General features: G+C 41.4%; 1 protein-coding gene across 6 annotated transcripts; it reads right to left on the bottom strand.

Moving 5' to 3' along the window:
• Window positions 1-32: 32 nt before the first annotated feature.
• Window positions 33-22,390, bottom strand: ZNF410 (zinc finger protein 410). 6 transcript variants are annotated; one of them, XM_067296769.1, is made up of 11 exons: window positions 22,345-22,390; window positions 20,890-21,080; window positions 11,431-11,566; window positions 10,899-11,132; window positions 10,409-10,600; window positions 9,353-9,536; window positions 8,294-8,475; window positions 5,439-5,528; window positions 4,135-4,260; window positions 3,518-3,562; window positions 33-604 (listed from the first exon to the last, which is right to left on the bottom strand). In XM_067296769.1, the coding sequence occupies exons 2-11, from the start codon at window positions 20,920-20,922 to the stop codon at window positions 585-587; spliced, it is 1,242 nt and encodes a 413-aa protein (XP_067152870.1). In that variant the 5' UTR covers window positions 20,923-21,080; window positions 22,345-22,390; the 3' UTR covers window positions 33-584. The 6 variants fall into 6 exon arrangements, 5 of the variants coding, with proteins under 5 accessions (XP_067152870.1, XP_067152868.1, XP_067152869.1 ...); XR_010884188.1 differs by lacking the exon at window positions 33-604 and adding an exon at window positions 3,679-3,786 and having other exon boundaries at window positions 3,488-3,562; XM_067296767.1 differs by lacking the exon at window positions 33-604 and having other exon boundaries at window positions 2,932-3,562.
• Between the last annotated feature and the right edge of the window lie 726 nt (window positions 22,391-23,116).

Here is a 23,116-nt window from a genome sequence, read left to right as displayed (position 1 = left end):
TAAAGGCTACCATATTAGATAAAGGTACAAAATTGAGATCATCGCATTTTTAATCATAACAAAGCTCTAGATCCAGGAATTTATGGCCCCCAGGTTTCAGGTTCAGAAATCAATCCAAGCTGGCATATAGCTGAATGCATTGGGTTGCAGCAGTCTGTCTTACTGACCTAAAGAATCTTCACCAAATCTAAGTTTAGGCTTCTAGTTTTCCTTTTTTTTTTCTTCCTCTTCTGGTTGAAGAGCTTTCTACACAATGACTACGTTGAGTGCTGTGTCACAGATGGAATTAGCCTATTCAAATACAGTCCTTGATTGGAGAAATTCACAACTGTTTGGGAAATACTTGTTCCACTGTAGAGATTTTCTACACTCGGAAGTAGTCACCTGGGAGGGTTCAAGGAAGGCCATATCAGCGTACCAGTTTCTACATAGGTTTAATTGTGTAGGACACATAAAGGCTGTTCTTTCTCCTGTATCACATAGAAAAGAGGAGTAATGCAACCTTGTTGTCACTATACCATGTCAGCATTGAGGGAGGGAGGAAAGATTTCTTCTATGCTCCAAATCTCTGGTCTAAAGCCCACTTAGGCTTCTATGCATGTATCTGGAACATAAGAAGGGAATGAACTTAATAGAAATTTACTAGTACATATATCTCATAGTGTACTAATTCAGGAACAAAGTAATTTTAGCACCAAGAAGTCCCAGCAGGAAGACTGACTGATACTTGGTCAAACAGTAATTAACATCCTCCACGTGCTGGAGCTCAGCATGCTCTTCCCTTCACCCCACCCCCAAGCAGGAAGTCTCATGTGCTGATTTAACATGAACAGCAGCTCCTGAAGTTAGCTTCCTGGTGACTGAAACACAGTCATGTTCTCCATCTTGTAGTCCATTTTGAGACTATCGTTTAATTTTGGCTCCAGGAGAATATGACAATTAATCTGCCTGCTCAGAATGTGCTTTGGGTTCAAGTCTTACACCTCTCCTTCTAGAGTCCTTGCAGCCTGTTGTGTGTTTTTTCATGGCTTCCATCTTCTTCTGTTACTACATCCCTGTTTTCTTCCTGCTTTTGAAAACACACAGTCAATTGATTCTTAACGCTTTACATGTAGGGGAAGACTATCCTATCCTCTGTATATTGCATGGAATGTGTATTATCTTCATCACCTACAACTGCTTTGCTAAACTTCTTGATCTATCCAGCTTACTCCCCAAAGGCTGCAGCTATAGCATGTTGTACTAGCTCACAGTCACCTTGAGTATAACTGGCTCAGCCAGCAGTTTCCAGAATGCTCATTTTTCTGATGACATCTACTGGGAAACTGGTGCCACACATAGGTTAAAAGCTATAAGCATATGGCATGGATGACAAACACCAACTATCAATCAAATTTTGTTTTAAACTGACATTTGGAATTCCTGCAGCTGAAAGAAAGCAGAAAACAGAGCCAAAGATGAGGCAGAACCTGAATTTATCTAGATTTACCAAAGTCGTTGGTAAGAGCTTTTAAGGTTTGTAATTCAGGTTCAGAATTTGAGCAACCATCCAGAAGACTGCCATCCAGTTTAAGAATATTTCTGTGAAGACATCGGAAACTAGTTTTGATTTGACAAGTTTGCTGCCTCTTGAGATTTCTAAAAAACACATAGCAAGGCAAGACTACTTTCCTGAATCCAGGTGGCATTTTAACCAGACCATATGACTGTCTACTGTGTCCAAAACAACCAAAGATCCTCTTACCTCCTGCTGGCATATTAATCTCTTCTAATGTTACCTCCCCTCCCTCAGTCTCATCTTCTATAAAAATTCCAAAAGAAAACCCAGCTAGGGTATATTTAATCTGGCAGTGGCCTTTGCCAAAATCTGTATAGCACAAAGATAATCCTTAGCAACAAATACTAACAGAACTGTTGCAGAGGTCCCATCATGGGCTGTTGATCTCACAATAAATTATGTTCAGCCCAGAGGCAAATTTTCTCATTTTTCCCCTCTCTAAAGTTGTGCCATTTTGGACTTCAAATCAGCATCTACAAACTGCAAGGTCTCAGCTAAAATTGATTTCAAATTTCCATAATAATACTTGATAATATTGGAAAGAGGAATTTCCAAGTGTGCAAAGGGTAAAAGACTTAAAAAAGGAGGAATAAAGGCTTGAACTTTAAATTAATATATGATAGTATGTTATGTGCCTTTAACAAATACTAAAGTGTCCTGCATAAATACAGTGACTCCTGCATAAATACAGTGACAGGTAAACCCAAGTCTTAGTGTTGGTCCCTAAACTGAAATTGCTGAAATCTGAGGAAAGTAAAAGCACCAAACCAAGTAACTGCAACTTGCTATCATCCTCCTAAGCAAAGTGTTGTTCTGAAAGTAGGATTACATTTCTTATATTTATTCTCTTTATATATTTCAGAAGATGGTATGGAAATAAAGATTTTCCACTTTTGTTCTCAAATTTAGCATCATACTGAAATATTTTCTTATTTTTAGTTGAAAGAATTACAACTTGTTCAGCTGACCTATAAAATTACTGTAGTAAAGGAGACATCTCACTACAGCATCTCCCTGTTACTGATCTCTCTGGGGCTGATCAAGTGATGAAATGGTGGCAAAACCACATCAGGTCCAGGTTCACAGGCATGTGGCAGAGCTACTGCAAGAACCTCCAAATCACAATACCTTTACCAACAGCAGCACCTTTACATTCAGCTGGGGATCAATATAAACTCAAAGCTTTCTCTGTATAGGTGCACAGTATCCTAGCAAAACTTTGCATTCTTAATAATGCTAATTCTGAGGAAAGCCTTCAAGTTCAGAAAAATTCAAAACATCTACAAGTAGACCAATTTAAAGAAAGTGATACACCAAACAAATTTTGGGGAAAAGTGACTGAGGAAAGCAGGAAAAGAACACAGCAAATGTAATTAAATGATATTGAGTAGTACATTTATTTCAGATATTAAATCAGCTTCTGACAGTGAGATGTATTAGCATATAGTCTCTGAAGGTAAAGGATGGAAGGCCTGTTACTCAAGATACTCAGTATTTGTACAGTGCCTAGCACAATGAGGTCCTGGTCCTTAGCTGGGACTCCTATGTGCCCCAGCAATGCAAATGCTTTAGGCTTTAAGAGAATGGACTGCAGTAACAGTTTTGAAATGGCGTTCCACAACATGGGCTAAATGACACCTAAGCAGCAGACTTCACCCCCGAAGCTCTGCAAGAGAGAAACTTGGTCCAGTAGGTCTTCTCCAACTCCAGTTTTATGACTCATTCTTCATTTACCCACCCCCGCTGTGCACAGTAAAAGCAATGTTCACTCATCCCACTGCAACATGATGAGCCTCTAGGAGGACTGATCGAACCCACTTCAGTCACCACATATAAGAGGGCGGAAAAAAGAGCAGCTGGTCTCACCCTCCTCCACTCCAATAATAGATTCAGTATCTGGCAAGTGCAGAGACTCAACCCCGAGGCTAGGCTGAGAGTTCATGGAGATGAGATTCTTACTATGCACTGTAGATTCTTCCAGCAAACTGCTCCCCATCAGTGACTCTATTGTGAAAATAGGGTAAAACAAAATTCTTATGATGTAATGATACTGCATCATCTACTACAATCCCTGACTTTTGGCCCTCCAAGTCACATAGACTTCTTCCCTAAGCACCTACTTTATCAGCTCCTACTCTTTGGGCATCCGGCACTCCAACGGGTGGTAACTCCTATATTGATTGTTTTGAGCCTCAGTATGGCAGGATTTCAGGCAGTCTTGGCCTTCTCTTTAAATAATTCACATAGCATTAAAAAAAAGGTTTCTTACAACAAGAACATATCATGAAGGGCACATATTCCATGTAAAAAATAAATCAGATACAAGTTAATTTTGAAAACAGTAAACCTATCTGCCCTTGACCGTATACAGAAAAATACCTTTGTTTTCTATCTTAGACAAGGGGAGAGTATCTCTCCCTGATAGCAATATATCCTCATCTCCAAGAGGAAAAATACATTATTCCCTACTAGCTTGTACTCTCTTATTTTCAGGACAGACATCTTCCCTTCTTCCTGACCATCCACCAATTCCTTCCTGCACTTCTTCCCCATAGAGAATAGCTTCCCATCCTTACCTGGCTGTTCTCGCTCTCTGCTGCCAGCTGTTCCGATTCGGGAGTGGTGTTTCCTCATATGCACATTTCTGCTACCACTCTGGGAAAATGTCTTCCCACAAATTTGGCACTGATGGGGCTTCACTCCTTGGAGAAAAAGAGGGAAAAAAATTTCCAAGAATTACCAAATTGGCAATAAATATCTCACCAACAAACAAGTCAATAATAAATTAAGGCTGTTTTGAAATGGTCATTGACACTGTTGGTGCTAATTATCAGTGAAAAATCAGGTGAGAAGTATTTCTATTTCCCAGAGAGAAATAAGCTTCCAGAACAGAAGAGTTTCAGATACGAATGTTGCCAAGTGTTGGAAAACTCAAGGCTGAAGAGTAACAAAGTCTTCAAATCTGATTTATGAAAGTGAACAAGCTATTTGGAATCTCTTACTCAGGAACATGGAAAGATTTGAGGTCTCACACCCAGAATATAAACTGACTAAAAGCAAGCAAGCAGAGGGGAGCCATCTCCTCCTATCACACAAAAAAATGCAGCATTTGATTTATGTTACTAAGTACAGACTGGACCGTGAGTTGTCATTGTGAATGGATTCTCATTTTACAGAGCAGTCTATCATTTTCCCAATACAACCAAGTATGTTGTCTGTAAGTGCAAGCTTATGGCATGGAAGCCAAAGAGACAGGAAAGAAAAAGCATGGAGAGCTCAGGTAGTCCCAAAAGTTACCATCCAAGCAAATTTTCCCCTCTCCCAAACAAGGCATACTTATGATGGGCTGATGACGTTTAAGATAGACCAATCAAAATGGAAGGCAGAAACTTTGCAACAGATTTTGCACTTGTGAAATTCCCATCTAATGCTTTGTCCAATTACAAATATGTACTATATTAAAAAAAAAAAAAAAGGAAATCCCTGTCTGTGGCAGAAACTCACTCACAAGAGATCTCAAATGGAACAGTTAAGAGTAAAGAGGTGTTAGATTCTGTCTTTTAAATAAAAGAATGGCAGCTATGAAACAGGTATACAACTTCATGACATTTTAGAAACATTCTTTATTTAATAAATAAATTAAAATTTGTTGTAGTTGGAATTTAGAATCATGAAATGTAGAATGATGTTTGAGGAAAAGGGCTAAAGACCAGCAAAGACTAAAGATTACAGGCTACAGGCACTATAGAGGAAGTGGTGAAACAATATGACCAGAAATTCTGTAGAAACCAGCGGATTTTTCTTGAAAAAGTCCAATCAAAGTCCTACAGTAAAGATCTTTTCTCAGATAGGTCTTAGCATGTCATATGAACGTTCCTACCTGAGTGGACAACCAAATGTTTCCGAAGGCTGGAGTATTCAGCAAAGGAGCGACCACATCCCTGTGCCTCACACAAAAATGGTTTCTCCCCTACAAGGGAAAAATAAATTCTTAGACTTTGAGATCTTAACTTGGGATCCAAGTTCCTGAGAACAGTCTGAAGATCTCTACTGAGTTCTTCCTTTTGACCTTACATGTATCAAAGTTCAACAAAAACGACACATACTCTTTCTAAGGCTTTTAAAGCATTCTCGTCATCAGCTTTCAAGAGGGGATACTGAAAATTCTTTCAGAAAGGTCATCATTCACCGAAAGGCAAGCTAGGGTCCTAGTACATAACTACCAAGGGAGTAATACAAAAGTATCTGGAATACAATATATCATTTATATGCAGCTCTTAACAAACAGCTCTCTGCTTCACACACTCCCAGGAGTCTGTTCCCTTTCTGCCTCTAAGGGCCAAAAATCCCATTAATTATATTTCCCTTCACATCAGATTGTACACTTTATTTCTGAACAGGCTGACCTCAGCAAAAACCTGCAAGAGAGGTGTCAGTCATTTATATGCATATGTGGAGGAACAGTAATTCAAGGCACAATTTATTTTCATAGGCAGAAACTTGTTACTTATATGTATCTCCACAGCTATTTTTGTATTTGACTAAATGATAATAAATCAGTAGATGACTACACCAATGCAATGTGATATAATTAACCTGCTCTAAACCCCTTTTTAATAAAGCCTGAAATAAAACTAAAGCTAACTGTTGCCTGCAACATCCCCCTAAAGAACTCAATACACCATGTTTAACAGTATGATTTCAAGTCTTTAGCTAGACTACTATATCAGAGTTACACCAAATCCTGCTGGATATAATCCATAGGAAATTAAGCAAGATGTTTTAGCTATTTCTATTGTGTCTGCCAGATATACAGTTCTTTTGGAGTGATCTTGCTAAAGTTGTTTCTACTATGATTTTAAAATTCTTCTCCCTGCAGTTTATTTCTCAGCTTCATATCTACTGTAGTATTCAATGGATCTGAGCAAAAGAACGAACGAAGCATGTTCTGATTGGTGATATAGAGCTGAAATACATAGCAGATTCCTGAACACTACTTGTAACTTCTAGCTTGTTATACATATTTAAAACTTGGGAAAGGCCAAGGAAGAAAAACTAGCACTGACAAAAATAACAGCACACAGTTCCATCTATAGAAAACTCTAGATCTATTTACAGCTGCAGTTTTAAAACAACTTTGGTCTGATCAAACTCTTAATTACACATTATCAATGTGCCATTTAGAAAGTTATTATTTACTCCTCCAGAAGCAACTGCTCCATTGAGTGCAGAACACATTCTATCAGGGAGGATTGTGCACGTATCAGCTGGGCCTGTCAGCTTTACCCATGCTGTGGCTGGGAGCTTTAAGTGCAAAAGAAAGCTAAGTACAAAATATAGCTGTTGCTACTACACATGCAAAATTTACTATTGGCATATATAATTTTTAACTACATCCCAACATCTGCCCACAAACCATGTGTTCTCTAGCTAAACTTCAAATTATTTAAAATAGCAACCTTATTCTATATATATATCTACAAAGTACACAGCATATGGTAGTGTTAAATAAAGCAGAAAACATACACAGCTGTTAGCAGCCCACATAATCTGAGATTTCATTTTACTGAGATGCCTTGTGCTCTCATAGTTGTGCAGGTTATTTGGAAATCTTAACCAACTGTAATGCAATGCTACCTTCCTGGGCTACCAGGGTATCTCTAATAATATTCTGGGAGGCCTGAACTGGACCATTTATTTCAGTGGTATGATAACTCTGAGGCTTAAAAACAAACAAACAAACAAACAACCCCCCAGGAATGTTCATTGTCAACTTTGCTAACTATTAAATTGCTGATTGTTTCAGCTGGAACTTGTGTGCCTCTCTCAAATACCTTTCTGGGATAAAAACACCTAAAACACTTTATGCAGTTGTCAAGGCTTTGGCTGATATACCAACTTCCATAAATACTGACAAGGCAGGATCAAATTCTGCAGAGAAGACAGCATAAACAAACCATGTATAAAATACAACACTATGGAATAAAGGTTCTTGTTTTATTTAATATAAAAAGCTGAGCATGAGTTAGAGTACATAGGCTCCAGCATATAGTAACATCCCTGACCAACATTAGCACAGAGCAGTTTGCGTGTCAAAATACTGCTTTTCTCTATTAGACTTTGCTGCTATATTTTTTGATACTCATTCCACTCCATTCCTCACTTCCCTAAACTTCCCAAATGTAGTCATTCTACAAGCAGTGCAAGTAACATAAGGTAGCCAAGATTCAGCCAGATGTCAGCCCAGCTATGACTGTGAGTTCAAGACTCTACTCTGGAGCAACATCTAAGCTACTGTGCTTCTCAGCAACTTAAAATAGCTTCCTTATGAAAATACTTACGACAGTGGTGTTCACTGACTATTCCCTTGGGAATGATCTAGTTTCTCCCCAAAACAAAACACTCCCCCCACCTCCCCCAAATCAAACAACCGGGGCGGGGAGGGGAAGGGAATCTTCAGAGCATGGATCTGACAGTAGGAACGCAACATCATCATATAGTATTTGAAGGGTGAAACCTGTATGAAATTATACAGAATAGTAAAAGGGGAAGCAGTTGATTAATTTCACTGTGAATTCACTGATCAATGTGAATTGATAGGAAACGGACACTAATGAAAGTCAGAGATATATGAGCATAATATTCACAAAGTTTGAGGCTGAAGGCTGGAGTGTTTTTTTCCTCAGTAAAGACCCCACCTCTGACGACCACAAATAGGTGAGGTCTAAAACACACCAGTGTGAATTCGTAGGTGGTTCTTCAGATTTCCAGCTGTTGTGAACTGTTTCCCACAGCCCAGCTCTGTGCACACAAAGGGTTTTTCACCATTGTGAGTTCTCATGTGCACCTTCAGCCTCTGCAAGACATAGAAACTTTTTCCACAGCCTTCTGCTGGGCAGGTGAAGGAGCGATCATTCCTGGAAAGCAACAAAACAGCTGTTTCATAAGCAGCTACTGCAACATACTTTTTCATGAGCTATCTTCTTGTTTTTGATTAAATAAAAAGCCAAAGCATAGTAACTGAAATGAATTATACCCAAAAATGAAGTGACTCGGCCAAAGTGAGAGGCCTAAATTAGTCCTAAGGAACTACCATATAACCAGAGTCTGTGTTGTCCATTGGAAGAAGTCATTCAGATATGTCAAACCTTTTCATCCTATTACCTGGCCCATTCCCTACCCAGAAAGATTTAGTAAAGCACTGCAATAGATTATATAGGAAGGTTGTGGAATTTCAGTCACTGGAGGTTCAAAAATGACTGTACCTGTACATACAGTACATGTAGTTTTTCCTGGCCCTGCCTCAGGGCAAGGTGATGGGCTCATATCTCATGGAGTCCTTCACACTTTTCAATAAGTGATCGTTTGTAGAGAGCAGGAAGCTGTCTACAATTTACCTTAAAGACCAATGATTTTTCAGGTAGAAGAGATTATGGCCCTTTATTAGAACAAGCAACTTTGTTCAAGGATATATAAAAATATGACACCATCCCACAAATTCTAATATTCACTGTACCACAGAAGTAATGTATGTACATGGTGTTAGTTAATTATCTTTACTGAGCACCTGTTAAAATATAAATGTTCTAAATCCAGTATTAACAAGGACCTGCAAAAATAATCTAAATTTGGCCAAGGTGTTTCAACATAACTGAATTAAAGAAAGCAACGGCCTTACTATTTCTAAGAGTAACGTCAGGTTTTCACAGCTTGCTGATGTTGGAAACCAATGCTATCCCAAATACACAGCATGCTTTTGCAAATTCACAACAACATATAGCTCTTTCTGCTCACCGGTGTGTTTTTAGATGGTATTTGAAGTGAGCTGGCCACACAAATGTCCGATCGCAGCCCTCAACTGTGCACTTTAGCTTCCTTTCCACACGAGATAAATGAGGAACAGGGCTAGAGTCTTTTGGCTGCCCATCTCCTGAGCAAAGATGAACATTTTCACCTGGAAGAAAAAGCCCACCAAAATCTAAAAGGAGACAGATTACTATAACATATCAAATTCAATAGATAAAAACAGCATCATATATGACATAGGTCTGTAAGGCAGATATGCTCCTGGTTACTAATAGCTTACCATGCCCTACATGCTGCTACCTAGCCCATAACAGAGATCAGACACATTCATGAATCTTTCCAGGCCCATAAACTATTCCCAGCAAATTATCCATATCAGACTAGCTGCCACCAGATGAGGCTTATCACAGGAAGAATATAAAGTCAATTCATTAGAAACCAGAAAAATGGTTCTAATGGCTAAAAAAGAGATAATGCATTTGATTGCAATTCTTTATTGAAATAATAAGTCATAAAGCATGTGACTAAGTCCAATTAAGTATCCCCTAGAAAGCTGATCTCCAAACCTAGTGGAGCTAAGAAGAAGAAAGTATGAAATATAGTATGCATTAAAAATAGACTTGAAAGTGAAAACAAAAGCTGAAATACAAACAGCTGCAATTGGAAGGAAGATACTCTTTAAGTATAACAGAGAATAAGACTGCAAGAGAACTGGTGCTTCCACCAAAGCTTGTTCCCTGAGAAAAACTGAGGAGCCTATGTACATTACAGAAAAATTAAGTGATTGTTCTGCATCATTCTCTGTCACTGATGATTTAAGGACACATCAGAATAGATTATAAGCAAGAGAGAGAGAAAGAGAAAGAAAGAACCAGCACAGACATTAAATTAATGAACTTCCCTAAACTCAAACTACTGAACTGACTTCACAACAACTTTATATAATTCATTGGCTATTCTACACACAAACAAACAACTACAGCTGAAACTAGGGGCCTTGTATAGGAGATTCAACTTCTGAGAGAGAACCAGGAGATTTCCTACCATTATTGCTTGCTTTGGCATTCTTAGCGAGCTGAGCCCGAGTGGCAGCAATTAAACTGTCATGGGCCAATTCTTGTACTCGTAGGAACCATGGGGTACTGCTGTCTGTGCTATCATGAGAGAGAAAGTCATTCCCAGAATCTTCTGCTTCATCTTGAACAAACACCAAGTGCTCTGCTGGAGACCCCAGCCCTAAAAAAGAAGACAACTCCATGAAACAGAAGGACAGTGCAATAGAGGGCAATTTCTTTTGCTTCCCAGAGGCTAGTGTTCATGATACAGATGTAGTATCTGCACTAAAAAAGTCTTCACTGACCTCTGCACCATAGGAAGCTGCTGATGGTTACATGCTCCTGACATATCCAATAATGCCCAGCAAATTTTGTGATCTTTCCCCTTCATAAGCAGCAGGGACAGAGATGTACTTGTATCTCCTGCATTCTGTTGTCTGAGACATATTCAGCCAGATGACAAACAGAAGGAGAATTACCTGCTCTTGTTAGGTTGAGAAGAATAAATGAAGTGCTGTCACTGGGCTGGAGGTCTTGCAATAAACTGGAAGTCTCTGAAGTTGACAGAAGCTCAGACGGTTTCTGTACATTCTGTGCCCTTGTTTCCTCTCCATCAGGGCCCACATTTACCTGGAGGCTTCTCAAGACAGCAGATGAAGAAACATCTTTGGAAGAATTAGTGTGACTTGGAGAAGTGAGATCTCTTTCATCATCTAGTGAAGAAAGTGAAACCAGAGAAAATAAAAAGTATGCAATGACTAAAAGATACCTATGAAGTTATTTTTCTAGTAAAAACAATTAGAACATGAGAGAGACAGGAGGAGAAAGGAATTTTCTGTCTAGCCAAACTTCTTCATTAAATGAGAAAAGTTTCAGTCATCCTTCTGAACTTGTTCCTCCGTCACTGGAATGCCTTATCAGCAAGAGGCAGGTACAACATGCGCCACAGCGCTGCATTAAGGACAGCTGTATAAATGACACACCCACAAAGATCTGCTCCATAGATTTTACCTGGCAACATCAGTCTGTTGCATTCTGAGGTCTCAGTAACAGGAAGGAGAGAAAGACAGGTGATGTCTTTTGGTTCCGATTCCACCAGCCCTTGCCCCAGTGGAATAGAAGTATTCTGAACAAACTGAACCAGCAGCTGAAAAGAGATACTGAAGATCAGTTCAAGAGTAGCGTAAGTCATTTAAAAAAGGTACTAAACCCACTCCATTAGCCCATACTGTCTTGTAAGAGACAAAGAATATAATCTAATACACTCAAAAGTAAATGAAAGCTTTTCGACTTACATCAATGACCAAGAATATATCATTCGCACTTGTCATCTGCGAAATACTTATAAAATTGTCATTTCTTTAACATACAAAAAACTGCTCTGGATCCTTGTAGACTACACTGAAGGCTACATAGGCTACCTCATATTTTCCTTTTTAATTCCTGGTTTATTGATACTTTACTATGCTCTAACCTTCCAAGTAAACGTTTTCCATGCTCAGCCTTTGACTCAGGTATTTTGTTTAATTATTGTCTTTCAACACTTAACTGAAATGAAGTTGGCCTTTTAAATAAAAAAGGTAGAGAAAGACTAGCTGTAAACCTATCTGACTAATGGCTATTCTAAATAGACAGATAATGATCAGAGGAAGAAGATGGGAAGGGAGACAGCCTAATCAACCCGAAACAGCTACTCCCAAAACCATCAAAGGTGAACAATTGAAGCCATTGTCCCTAGTGTGAAACCCACCCACTAAGAGGATCCAGCAGAAGAAACTCTCCAGAATGTTATGCAAACTAAGGGGGACTATTGCATAAAGGGATATAGGACTTATTCTGGGATGCATTCCCTGGGGAGGAATTTGAGGACTGAACAAGAGATTTTGGGGACTGTTTGGGATTATGGGTTGTTTAGGGGAAAGGCCAAAGGCAGGAAAAGGGAAAGATCAAGGTGCATCATGGAAGACCAAGCATGGGAAAAGGGAGCGAGAATAAAAGAGGCCTTTACATGTAGCAGGAGTCTGATCATTTCACTTGTCTGCCAAGCCCTGCACCTGATCTCCACAGTCAGTCCTGTCTTCTTATTAAACTCTATTCCAAACTATTTCCTACATGATTGTGCTCTCTAGTCTGGGGCGGGGGGGCACTAGCAAACCTCAGGCCAGACAAGCTGACAAGTAGGATGAGAGGTCTGGGGCCAAATACTGGAGAAACCCATGAAAGAAGGTTTCCTCTAAGCAACGATTCTTAGAAACAGGATCGGGCTATTTGTGCTCTTTGTGTTTATGTGGGAAAAGGTACTACCGTTCTGCATTAATGTTTGTCATGAGCCACATCTGTACTGTCTGTGTGTGTGACCAATTGAAAATTGCACTAAACCTCACTATTGGCTGGACCTAGGAACAGAAATAGGGAACAGCCCTCATCTTGATGGGCCCAGGAGGTGAGAAATGCCCAGGTCATTCAGTTCAAAAGATACAGCTATCCTTAACATCAGTCAGCAATGCCAATGTAAAAAGTACTTCTGGCTAACTCCTAGAAATCTTGAATTACCAAAAAGCAATCTAAAATTTGGAAAGAAACTAGAAGTCAGAGAAGGGCTTTTCCAGTCCCCTGAAAGTCTAAGCATATGTAACAAAGTTCAGAGCAGCAAAGCACGTACTTTGCTTACTCATTCCCTCCCCCGACAACATCTCAAAGTCCAAGCTTTTGCTGCACTGCTGGATGTGATCCTGGGCCCCTCTAAGCCTCTGGAACCAGTCTGAAACAAGAGTATTTAGCTTCACCTCCAAAGCACAGACATAGAAAACACATTTTTTCTGTTACCAGTGCCACAACAGTCCATATTAAAATAGTCTGATTTAACAAAGGAAGTATGGCTGGGAATTAGGAGATACACACCCCAACTTTTATAATGAAATTACTGAACTAATTCTTCTGTATACTCCACAAGCTTTTTTTTTTTTTTTTTTTAAATATGGTCTCAAATCCCTCTCCTGTATGGAATTAAAACTCTGGAGAACATAAAGACCAGAAAAGGTAATTTCAAACAGACCTAGACGGAGATTCCATGTTTCAGAAAAAAGGCCTCTCAAAACTCTCTTCGTTTGGCTTATAAGCTCTGCCAAACAGACTTACCCCTATACTCACATTCTCAACATATTTTGAAGAGCATGGATAAAGGAAATATTAAAAAATAACAATGCACCAAAACCAACCCTTAAGTCACCACTTCTTATCTCTAGAAAACCGCTCCATGTAAAGATCCTGCATTCTATGCTGTCTAGCAAACAACTGTATGCATTGGAATTGCTTTATCTTTGGCACTTAAAAGAAAATTGTACAAGATAGGTATTCAAAAGCTATTACCCTCATTTTGAGACATTTTTAACATGTATTCCCAGAGAGCCCAGGCGGCACTCTCTGTGCAGTGAGAAGGTTCGTCAGTGTCAAAAGGAGCAGAGTGGAAAAAGACGAATAGTCTGATCTGTTGACTTAAATCACAAGACCATTAAAAAAAAAACAACAGCAGTCACTAATCATTATTTCATATGTGGATGTTGTGACTGCTTTGGGGATTAACTTTCAGAACTACTGAGCACCCAATTCCAAATTATTTCTATAGCAAATATCAACATTTTGAACCTTTGCTACATCAGGACCAGGTGCATTTAATCAAAGAAACTGTGAAGAAAACAAGAGGGCACTTCATATTTTGGGATCTAATTTCTCTATGCCCATTTCCTATCATGAAAACACTGGAAATACTGATGCTTCCTCAAACACATCTGCCTCTAGGAATACTGCTGTTGGGGCCCTGAGGACACCAACAGGCCTTAACAGTCCTGAGTGGCCTCACCTGAGACTCCCAGCTCCTGCCTATGGGCCCAGGAGCTCCATTTAAGCTCAGACCTGGGCACTGCCCCCCCCTGCCTCTGCTATGGGTGGAGCTGTCTCCAGCTTCTTCTCCTGGATGAACCACAGACTGATGTTGCAGCCCTGTCCTATGTCCTGTTGCTGCCCCCATCTCCTGCTGCTCCTGACTGGACTCCCTGGATGGACCCTGGACTTGGTTCATTGCTTTGCCCTGGTGGGGGCTGTTGATGGACCCTGTAGCAGCACCTGCCTCTGCCCACCGTGTGCAGGTACTGCGGGACTGCTCTGTGCTGGTGAGGGTGCTGCCTGCACTGGGCTTGCTCTTGGCTCCCTGCTAACCTGCCCTTAGGGAGCAGCTGGCCCTTGCTGCTCCCTGACAATTGTGAAGGTAAATAACAAGTCTTGAAGTCACTCAGATGGCAATATGCTACATAAACTAGGCCACAAGCCACACTGTAGTTGGAAAGATTAGAATTATTTCCTATTATGTATATTATAAGATTACCCAGAGGCCCCAGTCAAAACCATTTGGGGAACTTTTTATGTTCTCAGAAAACCTGTAGGCAATAAGGGACAGTCTCTCCCCAAAAGACTTGCATTCTAATTTAAAATAAAATGTGTCAGGAGGGGAAAAATACAAGAAGGGAGAGAGGAATAACAAAGGAAAGCAACAAAAAAGGAGAAATGGGACTAACAAATGTGTGCAGCAAAACGACTCTAAATTACTGAATTATCTTTCATTTAAATACTATCTGCAATCCCTACTGCTACCTACTCAGCCATGTAATATACATGTTTTATGGATTCTTTTATCTTCTGTTTTTGTACAGAATGCTTTAAACAAAACTTTTGACCTACAACAGGAAAGCTTTGCTTCAAACCCTCCACCAATACACAGCAACACTAAGCCAGGAGGGAAAAACAAAAGGTAGCAACCACAAAAGGATCCCTGAAAGAAAAGGGAGCCCTTTAATTTTCTTTGTAAAGTAATATCAAACTATATAGAGACCCAGAGGGGGTAAAAGAAGCAGCCATAAATAAAAGGACATGAATCGCTCTCATTAGTAAAAATTATCATTTAAAAAAAAAAATCCTTCCCTTAAATTAAAGCAAACCAATCACCAAATATACTCTCCCATCTCTACATCAAATAATTATATGAAAATACAATTTTTCACGGGACAGTTGCATCTTAACAGCTAAGTACTTTCAGAAACCTCCCTTCACGTTTAAAATCATTTAATACCTGTGTGACAACTACAGCAACTGCAGATATGGGGAAAAAAATCATTACAAAAACTGTACACTGGTTTAAGTTTCTTCTAATTTGGTTTAGCAACTGAAAGCAAAAAGGAAACTGTAAGGATACCTGATAACTGGCTATTCAATGTAAAAGACAAAGACAAGAAGCAGAAGAGGTAATAAATTAAACACAGAAACACAAATTCTAACAAACTGCCGATAAGAGAACAACAAAGACCAGAACTCCTGGGACACTGATGGATGGGCCTTACAGGGACCACTTGAGTGTAACCTTCAAGAGATTCAACCAGAAACTTTGTAAATGATAAGAAAACAAGATTATCACCAGTTACCAGATGGGTCTCATAAGAAACAGCAAACCTATAATGCAATGTGAGGGAAATTGTGGGACTTGGTAAAACTTATTATGGGTTGTCTTAAGGGGGGCAGGGAGCTGTGGGAATGTGAAAAACTTATTGGGATGTTTAGGGGAAGGATTAAAGGCAGGAGAAAGGGAGGGATCAAGGTGGTTAGGGGCAGAACAACCATGGGAAACAGGAAGAGGGGGATAAAAGGGGCTGACCACATGTTAGCAAGCTGTTGGTCAGCTTGCTGCTGGGTCTGGGCACTGTAGTCCATCTCATCATCTTACTAAACGCTGTTCCTAAATAGTTTCTGAATAACTGTGTTCAGTTAGTGAACTTCAGGTTGGACTAGTTTGTGAATAGGATGAAACCACAATTTGGAAAGACACAAGATCCTTGGCCAGAGACTGGATTAAAAAGCCCAGGGCCTGGGCACGGATACTGGAAGTTCTGGGGTGGAAACCAGAGAGATCCATGAATGTAAGTATGCATGTGAGGTGAGTGAGGGCACATGTGTGATATGCTAGTGAACTTCAAGCCTGACTACCTGGAGAGTAGGAACAGAATTAGGCCATTTGTGGTCTTCATGTTTTATGTGGGTGCCTGTAAAGGTACTGCCCTCCTGCCTGTGTTAATGTGTTTATGGCCAGCCATGTCTGTACCATCTGGGTGTGCATGGGAGCATCTCTGCAGTTCAGGTTCAGCATCACTATTGGCTGGACCTGGGAACAGTCCAGCGGTCTCTTATCTAGAGGACGAGGAGAAGAGGAACCTCCTGGATGCTGCAGTCCATCAGACTGAACAACCACATAATATCTGGCATCACAAACAGGATCCAAACAGGCAGTAAGTATTCCCAATCACAGAATCGTTGAGGTTGGATGGTGGGTATGCAATTCCTATGCAAGGAGGGGGCTGAACCTTTTGCAAACATGCCCAAAGTGTTAGAATTTGTAACCAAACCCTTAGGACGTCTTGGGGGCACCTGAAGAGCAGCAGTGAGGGAAACTGAATGGACAGAATACTAACAAACCACAAAAGCAATGATGAGTTTTAAAGCGGCTTTACTCTATAGCTAAGCTCTATTTAAAAAATTTTTTTTTTTTGAAATTTTAAACAAATTTTGATATTGATTAATTGCAAAACAACATCCTCAACTTAGAGATTCAAACTTTACAGGCCAGATGTGAGTTGTATAGAGAGAATCTATGAACCTTGGGGTGGGACAAAATGAGCAAAATTCAGCTGCATGTTCCTATGAGCAATTTGACTTTCTGGGTTCCACCATACCACCTTCTTCAATATACCTTCCTTAAACTTCTTCTGCTGAAATACCACTTAACCCTGGAAATGCTGTCAGTTATGTAAATGGTGTACCTACTAAAAATGCAAAATATTCCTTGGCTCTTGTCACTAAACAAGTAATTGTCATCCCTGCCAGTCAACAAGGATGGTTGAGATGTCAGCTATCAACAAGAAATGACCCCAGGGTCTATCAGTTTTGGTGTAACACTGCAGGCAGTGCAGCTTGCTCATGTTACCAAGAAGGCTCTGATAACGTCCCTAACCTGAGAGAAACATAAAAAACCAAAAATCTTTTTAAAGAACTGGGAACCTCTCCTACAGATATTTTAGCTTGTGTCTCACCACAGACCCCCTCCCCTCTATCAGATGATCTGGATCCCAAGAACTTCCAGACACTGCTGATCCTTCTTTGTTGGGGGTGGGAGCAAAGGTTGGCCCAGTGTTAGTGTCCAGATCAGTCTTCCTACCAGGCATCTGGAGAGCCAAGGCTAGACTCATAGAACAGCAATGACCAGGTTTTTAATTGATATTAGAACTGTTCTAAATTTAACCAGTGAACCACTACAGAATAGAGATCAAAATAACATTTACTAGATCAGGGGCAAGAGAAGGCTGGAGCAAAAGAGTGTGGGTGGCAGGAGGATTATCAGCTGGAAACTGGGATGCCCTCCTCCCACACATCCTCTGGAGAATACACTCAGAATCTCCCTCTATAAAGTGCTGATGGGGAGAGAAAGGAAAGGCTGGAAGGCTAAAACACCTTCCTCCATCTCCCTTTCAACAGCCGTATTCAACTTAACTAGAGCTGTAGTTCACTTGATTATTTTAACTGTACTGGAGCTATCCAGATGGCAGAAAGCACCCTGTGGTGCACCTGTGCAGTGGGCATGGCTGGAATTATTCGCAATTGTAACAGATCTCCCTAAAGGTTTAAAACATGCAAAATGCAGATCTTATCGGCTCCCTGTGGAACGCAGGCAAGACAGCTTTGGGGGTAGGGAATCCAGAAGAAAAAGCAGACACACCTGCCCATACAAACCATCTCCAAGCAGCTTTGTGACTCCTAATCAAAGGAGAATTCACCTCTATTCAAGTATTAAACATTTACACATACGTTGGTGGCTGCTTTAGGGATAAAAGCAGTTAAAGTAGCAATGAAACTTACGCAGTCCATCCACAGTGCCTTGATTAATATTACCTGGCATGCTACTTGTACACAAATACAGTTAGCTCTTAATGAACACCTTTTGCATGTGGTAGGGGATATCAAAGAACACCAGTGACTATGAATATTATGTTTCCATGGCTTATCAGAGGATATAAAATCATGATGGACTTTCAGAGATAACTTGAACTGCTATTTGGGAAAGATGCAAGAAGGGTATCTTCCAGTTTCAGGTCAAAGGAGCAGAAAATGACCTAACAGTCAACTTTCACAACCAGAGCTAGAAAGAGAATGTGTATGGGACTGGGTAGTTCACAACCCAAATGAATCCCAAGTTGTAGTGCAAAATGGTCTTAAGCAAGATTGAGGAATACCACTTAGAACAGAGCATCTATGGGAAAGGATGCCCCCTGCAACCACTGTAGCTTTCATGCATGAGACCTGTTCCTGCAAAGTAATTGCTTACTCTGTTCTGGGTTTGCTGGGAAGGAAATGCAACCCTGCTATGGGAAAATAGGACAAATACCTTACTCAACGAGTCAAGAAAAAAAGGGGCCCACTTGCAGCTCATACTTGAGGAACATGTGTTCTCACTATCCTAGCCACTGATAATCAGAAATAATCTATGGAAATCTACCCACCCACAGACTGAAGCAGCAGTGCTCTACCCTGCCATTCAGAACTGGGACAAAATTCAACAACAGCTGTGAGATATCAATCACAAGACAAGAGAAAGGAACTCCTCACACCCCAAGCCAAGACTATACACAGTAGCTTCTACACAGAAACTGCAAACGTGCAGCTACTCTTCCTGAATAGTGTGACTGGAAGGACTTTGGCTGCTCCATTAAGAAACAAATATATCGCCAAATGACCTGAGCTGTCAAGAGTTACCAGCATAACAGCTGTTCTCCTTAGAATACCAGTTTAAGATATCTATGTTGCATATGGACTGAAAAAGAAACAGAAGACTCAACAAAAACAAATCTATTTAGACCTGCAAACTTCCCTAAAAGGTACCTCACAGTAGTGCTAAGCCCTCTGCTCCAGGACTGCAGCCCTCTGAAGAGGTAAAACTGTGAGCTATAAAAGCTAGGAGAGCAGGTGATGTTGTCTCCAGCACTTTTAAGTGGGGAGAAATTAAAGACAGCTGGTTAGTAGCTATTCAGCCTAAAAGACAAAGGCAAGAATAGGGAGAGGTAATGAATTAAACATGCAGATACAACTGTGCGTTGAATGTAACAAACTGCAAATAACAGGCAACAAAGACCAGAACTCTGGAGACCCTGATCAATGGGCCATGTTGAAGAGGTTCAACCAGAAGCTTTGTTACTGACAAGAAAAAAAAGATTATCCTGAGTTACCAGAACTGATCTCACAGGAAAGAACAATCTTAATTTAGGATGCAACAGGGACTGTAGGAATGTGCAGAACTTACGGGATGTTTAGGAGAAGGATCAAAGGAAAGGGAAGGGCAGCTGAGGGAACAACCATAGAAAATGGAGAGGGGAGAGATAAAAGAAGCCAGTCACACATTATCAGGGCTGCTGGTCAGGACACTTCTGTGTCTGATCACTGCAGTCCTAAACCCTATATCTATTTTCCATGTGAGTGAGCGTTCTGCTAGCAAATTTCTTGTCAGACTAGCCTGTGAATAGGGGGAAACCTTGGGTCTGGAAAGACCCAAGATCCTGGCCAGAGACCGGATTACAGAGCCCAGGGCCTGGGCACAGATACCATAAGGACTTCAGACCTGGCAGAGACTGGAGTGACCTGTAAAAGTGTGTCCATGTGAGCTAAGTGACTGAGGGTATGAGTATTTTCCACAAACTTAAAGCCTTCATTGTTGGGTAAGTGGGATTATGGCTTTCTGCACTGTTCATGTTTTATGTGAATGCTGTTTGTGTTTACCTCTAGAGGTACTATACTCCTGCTTGTGTTAATGCATTTGTGGCCAGCTGGGTGCGCAGCATGAGCCTTCCTGTGTGCATCCAAATACATTGTTGCAATTCATGCTCTGTTATGCTACCGGTTGAACCTGGGAGCAATCCAGCAGCCTCACATCTAGTAACCAGGATCCCCTGGGTGCTACAGTCCATCACTTCTGGCAACTCTTTAATAGAAGTAGGAGTACTTTAAAAATCGGAACTGGCTGAAGTTAATGGAATAATCCAAACTCCCCTAAACCAAGTAATGACAATTTTCTTTGAGGGAAAGAAGTAGTCAGTACAGTAATTTATTTTATTCTTTTAACAGAAATAACATTATAATAGTGAAAAAAAGATAATGTAACCTGAGAATAGGCAAAACTATTGGCTGAAACTCAAAGGTGGGGAGGGAAAATTGCAATGATCTTTAATCTTTTACCATTCAAATCAAAAGATAAAAGTGTTGGAAGATGTCGCTGAAAACATTCTGGGAGTTAATATCTAAGTAGGAAACTGAGTAAACTCAATGAACTTTTTCTAAGTGTTGACAAACTTTTCTGGGAACCAAACCCAAATCATAATTGCTCACCTCAGGTTTGGATTCTAACTCATCCGATAACATTGATTCAAGTTTCCGATTCCTGCAGCTGTCCTCGGCAAGGCACAAAATTTTGAATTCAGAGAGAACAACACTCCCTGCTTATTCTCAGTTTTCCTAAATGCAAAACAGTGTGGTGGTCTTCCTGCAAGAAGCTGTGTTGGGCAAATATTCAATTGAACCTAAAACAAACAAATAAAAAAGATATAAAGGAATAGGAACCAAGAAAATAGAGCAAAAAAGTCAGTGGGTGCTGCAAATAAGCTTAAAATATACCTTGAAGAACAGGGAAAACTCCCATTTATCCATGTTCCTGCCTTTCTATTATCACTGAGCCAAAAGAATAACATCCTAATGCTGTGAAACTCATTTTCAAAGATAATTTTCAATTAAAATTAAGTTGTTTGTCCTGGAAAGTGTTATGGGATCAATTGAAAACTACACAAAATGCACAAGAGACAAGGAGACTGAATTTCCAACCTCTAAAACAGCAGGATTATCCAAACTGTTGAGGAAGGGTGCCCATATACGTACAACCTGTCATGAAGAAACCTCTGCTTTTCCTGTCTGTTAAGATGTTCACCTATTTTGTCAGAAGTTTCTTGATGAGCACAGGTAGGTAGGTACCTTTTACACAGCTTCTCTTTAAAAGAGATTTCACAAATACACACGATACCTTTATAATAAGTTTCTTCTTTAGGCTACAAGGAAAAATAAATGTTTGTTCCTATTTTTGCTTACTTGAAAAGAACTAGTGTTCAGAGGAGAAAGCAAACTACAGTTATTCTCCTTGCATCACAATCACAAATCCTATTGAATATATTCAAAAAAATAATAATACTGTATAAGCAGAGGAAAAAAAAAAACTTGAAAGTCTTTCCCTAGCACTCCCAACAAGCAGTGTGCGCAACACGCTCGGTACAGGGACAACATAGTAACATAGTAAGCAGAGTGAGAACAGAAGAAATTAGACTAGGAAACAGAAACGGCAGCTCGGGGATATTCCCCTTTGTGCCGCCGCCGCCCTCTCTGAGCCTGCACCCGGGATGGCGGCGCCCGAGCGTCCCGTGGGCCGAGGCTGCCGGAGCTGCAGGCCCGGCTCCCCGCCGCCTCAGCCGGGAGGGCACGGGGTGGGGCACGGCGGGCACCGGCCCGCTCCCGCCCGCCCGCTGCGGGGGTCGGGGATCTGCCCCGGGGGCCCGGGGCACGGCGGGGGGGGAGGGGGGGAGCCGGCCGGCCGCGCGCCTCCCCCACCGGGGCAGGTGCGCCGCCCCTCCCCCACCGTGGGGCCGGTGCGCTGCCGTGAGGGAGGGCCCGGCCCCTCCCCACCCGGGGGGCGGCCCCCTCCCCGCTCCGCGGCCTGCTCGGCCCCGGTGCCCCGCAGGGGAACAGCGGGTCCTGGGGGGGGGGGGGGGCGGCCCGGCCCCCCCCCCCCGCGGTTCTTACCGGCATCTCAGAGTCGCCCGGATATGACGCACATCAAACCGGAAATGCCAAAGGCTAGAGGTGGAACCCGCCCCGCCCGGTCTAGATCTATGGTAAGTGCTGCGAGGAGCGCCCCTTCCGCCTAGCTACCCCCACTTCCGGCCGCTGCCAGGTCCCGACGGCGGGCTCTCTGGGGCGGGGCGAGTCCCAGAGGCGCCGCCGCCCCGCCCCGCCCGGGGAGGACGGGTGTCCGCTGGGCACGTGCGTGCGCGGCTCCCGTGCTGTTTCCCGCGCCGCTGGGAGGCGAAGGGGCAGGAGCTGACGCTTTGCTTTTTCTCCCAAGCAGAGTCCTTCCTAGCAGGCTGCCGCTTCCAGTCGGGCCCCTACCAGGGCTGCGGTACTTACGGTATGATTCATCTTAAAATACCCTTTTGAGTTGGGGAATTTTTTACTGATGAAGATTATACAGGAAGCTTACACTCAAGTTCAACCGTTAACTGCTGCACTTATCTTTTTCTCAATATAAATCATCATAAAAGACATTTTTTCAACTTGTTACAGCACATGCAAAAGCACTAGTTTCTCATTAGTATTTAGTTTCCCTTTCTGTTTTGCTCTAAAAGTGAGTTAATGGAGAACTCCTGAGTTCACAGCAGCTCATTAGGTGAAATGCTATCCGGTTAGTAAACCCAGAAACATAACATGTCTTAACAATGCACCTAACAAACAAGAAGGGACTGAGTGAATAATTGCAAAAGCCTGTACCTTTGGTTTTTGCTCGTTAGCCTTATCT

The sequence above is a fragment of the Apteryx mantelli genome, chromosome 4, assembly GCF_036417845.1.
Source record: "Apteryx mantelli isolate bAptMan1 chromosome 4, bAptMan1.hap1, whole genome shotgun sequence".
NCBI lineage: Eukaryota > Metazoa > Chordata > Aves > Apterygiformes > Apterygidae > Apteryx > Apteryx mantelli.
Note: the sequence above shows the minus strand (reverse complement) of the source record. Positions and strands in the feature narration are given on the sequence as shown.

Bases quoted from the DNA above. Each gene is read 5' to 3' on its own strand.
- ZNF410 (XM_067296767.1), bottom strand. From the start codon at position 20,922: ATGTTATCGGATGAGTTAGAATCCAAACCTGAG. The intron at 8,476-9,352 runs GTGAGCAGAAAG...GTTGCTTTCCAG, and splicing joins TACCATCTAAAAACACACCG to GAATGATCGCTCCTTCACCT. The intron at 3,563-4,134 runs GTAAGGATGGGA...TTTTCACAATAG, and splicing joins CAGAGAGCGAGAACAGCCAG to AGTCACTGATGGGGAGCAGT.